The sequence below is a fragment of the Temnothorax nylanderi genome, unplaced genomic scaffold, assembly GCF_030848795.1.
Source record: "Temnothorax nylanderi isolate EJ_2023f unplaced genomic scaffold, tnyl_v1.0 TNYL_tig0119_pilon, whole genome shotgun sequence".
Taxonomy (NCBI): domain Eukaryota; kingdom Metazoa; phylum Arthropoda; class Insecta; order Hymenoptera; family Formicidae; genus Temnothorax; species Temnothorax nylanderi.
Window position 1 is genome coordinate 68,989 of NW_027249181.1, and position 8,586 is coordinate 77,574.

An 8,586-nucleotide genomic window follows, 5' to 3' on the forward strand; every position below is an offset into this window, starting at 1 on the left:
TCAATGAAAACTTATTGCAGTTTGTCTTTATTAAAGAGTAGTCAATTTATACATACTGCATATTACGATTTAAATAAGATCGTACTATTTATCTACAATATGCGCGCGAACTTAAAATTATTTATATGTAACGTAGAAACAATTTACGCTTATTAATCTTGAAGAATAACAATAGTTATTTGGCAGCTCGAGTTGTGCGTCTTTCAATGCTATAATATTGTCGTATATTTATCGTTATATAGCACGCCTGCATACTTTTCCAGTTTCCACACTTTGTGTGAAAACACTAAAAGCGTTATTATAATTTTCGAAGTATACCGATAACCTTCAATATTACATAAGTCCTCGCAGCGAGACGATACATCTGTCTTAATAAATATTAATGAATGCTATATGAAGTACAATGAAACTTTGATCGACGGAGGAAATTCGCAGGAATATTCCCGGGATTCACATTTTCACCATAAAATTGCGTTATAATAAACATACCTGATAAAAATATATATACACACACGATAAAAAGTATGAAGTTTTTGCTTAAAAACGCATAATTATTATGCTACTATATCACAGTTGCCTGCGCAACTCATTCATCCTTATGAACCACTGCATTTGCAGAGTTGCTAAATAAATAAGAATCGCATATATTAAATGTACCACTTATCTAGATAATTGATTATCTTCGATTAAAAAAAGACCTTGTACTCATAATCATGCAACGTGCACTGATACATCAAATTGATCCCAGAAGACAATATAATAATTTCAATTTCCTAATATCAGTTTTGTAATCATGTTTTGTTTAAGTTTAAAAAATTCGTGTTTCGCTTAAAGACCAGAATAAATAAAATCGCATTTTTTGCGGTAAAACCTGCCTAAAATGTACCTAATACGCGATAGATAATTGATTATTATTTTTACATTGATTAACAGCCGTTTGTCATGTATTGATTCGATAATTGTTCTTCATAAGATATATTTTAGTAATTATATTAGCGTAGGTATATATTGCAATAGATTAACAGTGACAACTATTACAAACAAGAATCCTGTGTAATAGGTAAAACGTATGCATTGCAAATCCAAGTGTGTTATTTTAGCCGAAGATTTTTTTACACATTTCTTGCTTTTTTAAATCATGTTATTTAACACGATTGAATGTATTAACTTTTATATATATATGTATATATATATATATATATAATTTAATAAGATTAAACGTGCTAAATGACGTAATTTAACACATAAAGAAACACGTAAAAAGAGCTTCTGTCTAATGTGTTATTTTTGCACGTTTTACGCGTGTAAAAACACACGTGTAATAACACACTTGAATTTGCAGTGTGGCCGGAGCGACAATCAATTTTTATTCAAATGCAAAGGAATGATTTGCAAAGATTGATTCGTACACATGCATAATACATATTTGTCACGAATTCTTATTCTTTTATGAAACATTACTCTATTTCTGTCGCCGATCTTGCACTATGTAGCAAACATAGTGTCATTCTGCTTGATTCCTGTCATTAATCTAGCATTATATTTTAACGAATTTTGACATTTTTGCGAGCATTCTTCCAACAGCATACAGCCAGATTCTATGTTAAATTTGTAATTTTTTTGTCGAAAAAATTTAGTGGCAGCTACATTTCACAGAATCTCGATAAATTCTCGATAAATTTGGTTGCTGGGATTCGAAGAAGTTTACTGTGATAGCAGATCGTACAATATATCGGTCTCGCAAAGCTCAAACTTTTAGCTCATTCTGGTGCATTGTCGTGAGATTAAAGCTGAAAAATTCTTATCTTGATCAAATTAAAAGACATTAATAAATATCACATCGTCGCCCCTTCCCATTTCCTAATTCAATTTTTCCGAGAAAGTCTATCTTGAAGACTAGGACTTAGTGTGTATTATGATATATGTGTGCACGTACGCACGTCCTGAATCTATAAAATTCGGGAATGTTAACGTCGATTTCTTTCACTTTACTCAATTGATTTTCATAATACTCATTATTATCGGATGATCGTTACGTGCGCAGTTTCAAAAGTTCCGGCAGAAGCTTAAATATCAGTACACTTAGCCCATAAACTGATAGCTAGCGGACACCGGTTGCGGTGCTCTCGGTTGCGTATGCGATATGCGTTGGATGTGACACGCACGACACATAAGTCTGCCGTCAAGTGGGTAGCACCGCTTATCCGGCTCGTCGGTCAATTGCATGCCGCAATCCTCACAAACGTAGCAATCCACATGAAAGTCTTTGTCCATCGAGACTACCCTGACCGTTTCCTCAGTTCCCTAAAATAGAAAGGGAACACGGCTCGTAAAAAGAAGTTTCATCGGGAACGCTAGAATTGTCGTGCGCCTCGATGACGTAAGCGAGTTAATTTCTAGTGCGCATACCTCAACTGGCGTGATTCCCTTTCCACAAGACGCGCACTTAGGCGCAAACATTCTGTGGTAATCGTTTACACAATAGATCTTATTGTCGACGTCGACCGTGAAGGGTACACCATCGAGGCACTCGTTGCACACGCAACATCTGAAGCAGCCCGGGTGATACGACTTGCCCATGGCTTGCAATATCTGTGGAAAGCAAAAGGTGACGTTATACTTGAATTACAATGGCGACTTAACGGATGATAATCGTGTCTCGTCGTTTACCATTTCCATGATAAGGTGGCCGCAAATCGCGCATTTCTCGGCCGTCTGTTGGAAACCAGAATACTACGAACACAACGATTTCTATGAGTTACGCGAACAATTCACTGTTATTTCAATCATCATTTAAATTATAATAAATGGCTCACATACCAAGTAGTCCTCCTCGCAATAAACTCTCCCATGAACATTGTAGAAAGCTTTGCCGCGGAGAGCCCTTCCGCAGGAACAGCATATGAAGCAATTGGTATGATAGAGATTGCCCATTGCTTGACAAGCCTGTCCGGCGCCGGTTACTTTCTCACCGCATGTATGGCAAATACCTATCACCAAGAAAAATGAATGTGAAACTTTACGCTCCATTTATCACGAAATCATGAAGAAGAGACAATTCTTTTGCCGCGACATACATATATTTCAAAATTTTTCGTGGAATTATAAATATGTTTTACGTGAATTACAAACGAACATTACAAATATTTCTAAATATTTATCATATTTATAAACAAATTAAAAATTGCTTATACCCGATAATTTATATTGAAATTACTATACTTAACAAAAACTAGCGTTTCGAAATATAAGTTTTAATTCAGTAGAGTAGAGAATTGGATTACATCGTGAAGTGAGAAGTTTGAAAATCACTCGTCGTCAGAACACATTCGCGCGGAGTTGAAGAACACGAGAAACGAGCTTTACCATCGGGGAGTTAAAAATACACCCATCGACGAACGTGACAATGTGGCACATTCATCAGGGTCGCACGTTCATCGAGTTTAAAAATCGCCCGGTTTGTCGCGGATGAACGCAGATGAAAAACGCGAACTCACAGCTCTCGATGGGCAATAGCGATCCTGCCATCCCTTAGCGCAAAAATTTTCGAAACTCACATGTACACTGGCTGTCTCAGTATTGCAACTTGGTTTCGCTAGACCAGGTCGCATTAGAATCTAACAAACGAGTCGGACTGGTCTATCTATAATGAGATTTGTTACCGACCACGGCGATGCGGCCACGCGTATAGAACGTTACACGAAGACTATTGGTCGTCTAAGTATGAAAGCGACTAGGGAGACATTACGTTCGCCTAAACGCTTGCCACTTCGCGACTGACATTGCTTCGCTCGACCGAGGTTCCTGTCTGCTCGTACTCCATTCCTTATTGCGCGAGTTAGGCGGCGTTCACATTTATTTTCTAAATTGTCGTTATATTATATAGCATATCTTCCTTCGCCTTCTTTTGTATTGCTTGTTTAATATCTTCAGGAAAGCAGAGCTTATTTTCATCATTTTCAACACAATAAATTATACAGCGATAATTTTATTTTACTGTGATAGAAATTTTATCCTATTAATAATATTTGTCTGATAAGATTCGATATTATCATTTGATACGCATTTAAAATGCATCATTTAATTCTTCGGATTTAATTTTGAATCCTCGCTTATTCATTCGTAATTCATAAAAAATGAAGAACTATTATATTTTTAGAAAAATGTGTGATAATTGCTGTTTAACATGATTTATTACGAACAAAAAGTAGAGTAAAATACAGAACAGAATATTTATTATTTCTTATATGACATAATTAGCATAGATAACAGAGAAAGAGAGAAACAACAAGGAAAGTAAACAAATTTAATTTTCTAATTTCTGCATTAGACGTAATCTTGTAAACTACTTCGCTGAACATATGCAATCGCTGAATATATGCTATTATCGTATTTGACACGAAGAAGCCATAGAAACTATCAATCGCACATTGTTGCATCGGTTCAATACGCACCTATTGTTATTAGTATGAGCGGTACTTTAACAGAGAGCGACTTTAAAGAGTCGTAAGATTCAAGTGAGCTATCTCTTTATGTATTCACCTATGTGTCGTACTCGCCCTCGGCCCTTTACGCAAGAGAGATACGCGAGAGAGATATACGTGGGTGGAAACTAACGCGGCGCGCGAGAGAGTGAATGTCAACGAAGTGTCGCGCTTAAAAAGTATCCGCGACGCACCGAAACTCGACTCCGTTTTCCGAAACCGGTCTACCGCGAACTCACGCCGTGGGAATTGGCACAGCCTTGGTATCGTGCCTTTTAGCGTTTCAGAGAAATATCTAAAATTATGGATTTACTCGGGGCGATCGTACCGTGTGAACCTGCGATCGTCGTTTCCTTAGTCTTCCTCCCTTTTATTACAAGTGTGAAAGAAAGTATAAAAGTAAAACGAAACTGTGGATAGCGTCAAAAAATGTCAAAAGAAAAATTCAGGCCGAATGACGTGCGTCTAGGCTAGCTCGTTACCGTGTAGAAATATAAAATACAAAGCGTATAATGATAATCTTGGTTTTCCGGAATGAGTGAATAAACATTACGTAAGCAAATTTTTCTTACCGAAGTACTCTCCCTCTTCCTCCTGCTTTTCCATTTCCTCCTCAAGTTGTCTCGTCAACTCCTCTATTTTTCTTTCCGCTTCCGTTGGTCCCTGAGAGAAGTAATTTGCGTGGAGAACGATCTCAATTATTAACGATTGAATATCAAACAGTATAATGATATTTAATATGTACGATAGAAATTAATTACATAACTTGATTGTCAAAAAATTAGTATTGTGAAAAGCGGTTATTATAGCTTAATTATGTGATATAGATTCTTTATGCTTAAACGTTTAATAGAGTACTCCATGCAAGTATTATAAAACGCTATTGTTTTCATGTATATTCTTGATTTTTGTGTGTCAAATGAATAGAGACCTATGAGAAAAGATAAAGACAGAAAATGTTAAAATAACATACAAAAATACGGATGCCTCATGAATAAAATATCATCTGGTGAATGCACGTCGCTTGTCAGAGGCGAACAATTTACCAGTTATGACTCATTGAACGCGCGAAGAAAGAATTTTTCGGAGATGAAATCATAAGCGGTTTTTTTCCAAATTTTACGTGTTAAAAATTGCATAGTATAGTTAAGAGTGTAAAATGCTAACGAAAAATATGTAGTATCTGCAAGTCATATTTTTTATTTCAAATGCAAATTAATCTTATCGTTATAGGTCAGGCACAGATTACATAAAATAAATAAAATTGTCGGTATTAGTGAGATCATCACTGGCAATATAGGAAGTTTTATATTTTTTTAAAGTTATTCATGATTTTTGAAAAATTATTTTGAATGAATTACATTTGTGAGTATGGATAATCCATCTAAATCAATTGCATTGTGCGATGAGAATGTAATTTAAGCAGAGTAAGATTACGCTTTGATATGTTAGGAACACATCAGCATTGTTTATCCTTCTTGTAGAGTGTATCTTATACATTATTTTTGTTACATTTTTAGTAAAATATGCAATAATGGTAACAGATAAGTATGCGATAAAAGTGCCAGAGGAAAATATATACATGCATAGAATTTTCGAAATGAGATTTGTCATGCAGATTCAAGATTTTAAAAAAGACACGTTTTTAAATAGACGTTGCAAATAGTAATAAATTTACCGAAGGTCTAGAAATGACGTTGTAGGGCAACAATCCCTTCCCAGGTGCAGGCTTGATCGGCGGACTAACAGATTTTCTCTCTTCTGCCTCTGGATCAGAAGACCTTTGCAATACAGGTACACCAGCATTTAGGAGTACGGGTCCTGCAACTCCACTGGTGACACCGGGAGGAAGGCTAGTGATCCTGGGACCGGCGTTGATGTCAATTTCACTGGTTGAAGCACTATTGACAGGAGCTTGTACCTGCCCACGTATAGGACTTCCCATAGAATTGGTCGACGACAGAGACAGTCCACGTCTGGGTGAATTAATTATATTTTGCGAAGCGATATCTAATGGCATCGGGCCGTGCGTTGGGCTTGTTTTCGGAGATTCTCTTACTGCATTGTTGTTGGCAATAATGGCCCTAGCAGGATCGCTTCGACTTGGAGAGTATAGAGATGAATTCCTTGTAGATGGGAGATCTGATACGTCTGACATGTAGTTTCTGTCACTTTGTTGCAATGTGCCTAATCTCAAATGTTCTGTAGAACGATTGGAGGAGTAAACGGGAGAATTTCTTGCAGGGAAGTTTTCCTGATGGTGATAGTTTCTGTCATTCTGAGGCATTGCACGATTTGGAGAATAACATGGAGGATTACGACATGCTGTCTGTTCCCCTGAACGAATTCCGTATACCGGAGAATTTCTGGCTTGCGAGTCCCCTGTGAAATTTGTATTTGTAGTCCTCGAAGAAGCCTCATATTGTTTGTAATTCTGCGAATTGTCCTGTCGAAACTGAGGCGGTTGGCTATTATCAATCTGATTTGTACCACGAAATCCTTGTTGGCTACTCATAGCATTTTCCAGTGAACCGCGATAATGATGAGGCTCTGGTGGTAAGCGTATCGGAGGAGACTCACTGTGGTATGGCAAACCAGGTCTCGTAGATTGTTGCTGCTGCTGATCAGCGTTATAATTAAAGTTTCTATTTGGTGGTTGCAATTCAGAGGGGGGTACGTAAGCGCTTCTTCCAGACTGATGGTCGGAGGAAGCAGAGGATGAGCTTTGTAAGTACTTAGCAGTAGACGAATCGATTGATCGTTGTAAACTTGAACCGTCGTAACTTTGACCACGTATACTTCCACTTCTTTGTTGGGTGTACGATAAACTTTGAGTCATTCCACGTTGATTCTGAGATTGTCCCACTTTTCCAGTCATAACAACGTAATCACCGCCATTGATATTTGCTGGATGATAATAATTCGGCGGAACCTGTGGTCCCGGCTTATTCTGCATGCTCTCAGAAAAGTGCACTTCTTGTATGTTTTCGTATACCGGTGGTGCTTCATACGGCGGTAATTCTTTCGCTGGTGATGCACTTTGATAACGATTGCCAGTTGGCACTTGCGGTTGAGCTTTCCTGTAATTTCCTTCGTAGGAATCGCCAACTAGAGAACCTCTAGGACTACTTTTCGGACTCTTTCTAGATTCTATTGGATGGTAATAAGGAGGATGTGGCTGACTCTGCTGCGGATAGTAATCTATATTCTCATAAACAGGTGCCTGTTGATGACTCGCACGAGTCTGATTCTGTTGTTGTTGCTGTTGCTGCGCACTGATTTGCTCCACTGGCTTCGGCGTAGCAAATCGTGAAGCAGCTATTATGTTTTCACGTTCATATAATTTGTAATCAGTGGCGGCTGCCTGTCTGGAAATATCCGTCGAATTGCCTTCAATAAAACTTTCGATAGCGCCAACCGGTCTGCCAGACGCTCTAGCGTCATTTCTGTTAATCGCATTTCTCGATACAGGTACCTGAGCCTCAGGTCTCGAACCTGAGATTCTGGTCGCACCACCAGCATCCGCAGCATCATCTCCAAGGTGTAAATAGCCTAATTTTTGTACGTAGGAAGTATCTGTGGAATTGCACATTGGCAGTGATTCTCGTTGGCACGATGATAAGTCAGAATGTCGTCTAATCCTTCGCGTGCACTTTAATCAAATTTTCAAAATCAAGGCGCTGTTAACGAACTCGATTCAAAGGGACTCGACATCATATATGTGGTGTTACAGTAACTAGGTGGTCCGCTTGTCAAAACGATCTTGCTCTCCTTCTCCTTCTCCTTCTTCTCTCTTCCTCTTTCAACTCTTCTTACGTGTGCGCTCTCGTAATCTTCTCACGGAATAGCACGAAATCCGACGCGCGGTATATGCTGCACGGGGTCACTACGAGGACCTTTTTTCTCCTTCGATTTCGGGCTACGCCCCACGACCAGGGCGCCTCGGACTTGTGTTGTTGCTCCTCGAGTGCGACCGGCGCACACCTCGGGCTTCTCTCGTTTCAGCACCGAAAAATCACCACCTGCGAAAATTCATGCGACAGCGCATACGCACGCAGAAACGCAAGAACAGGTCAGCATCGTCTCTTGTCAAGACAGGAAC

General features: G+C 38.6%; 1 protein-coding gene across 1 annotated transcript; it reads right to left on the reverse strand.

Annotated features, from left to right (window-relative positions):
- Nucleotides 1-11: 11 nt before the first annotated feature.
- Jub (uncharacterized) lies at nucleotides 12-8,586 on the reverse strand. The gene is made up of 6 exons (XM_071713003.1): nucleotides 6,163-8,586; nucleotides 5,057-5,147; nucleotides 2,821-2,990; nucleotides 2,671-2,733; nucleotides 2,410-2,592; nucleotides 12-2,304 (listed from the first exon to the last, which is right to left on the reverse strand). The coding sequence occupies exons 1-6, from the start codon at nucleotides 8,074-8,076 to the stop codon at nucleotides 2,083-2,085; spliced, it is 2,643 nt and encodes an 880-aa protein (XP_071569104.1). The 5' UTR covers nucleotides 8,077-8,586; the 3' UTR covers nucleotides 12-2,082.

Excerpts from the sequence above, each read along its gene's own strand:
- Jub (XM_071713003.1), bottom strand. The coding sequence starts at position 8,076 with ATGTGCAATTCCACAGATACTTCCTACGTACAAAAATTAGGCTATTTA. Across the intron at positions 2,991-5,056 it reads GGAAGAGGGAGAGTACTTCG|GTATTTGCCATACATGCGGT; the intron begins GTAAGAAAAATT and ends TCTTGGTGATAG. Across the intron at positions 2,593-2,670 it reads GCCACCTTATCATGGAAATG|ATATTGCAAGCCATGGGCAA; the intron begins GTAAACGACGAG and ends TGCTTTCCACAG.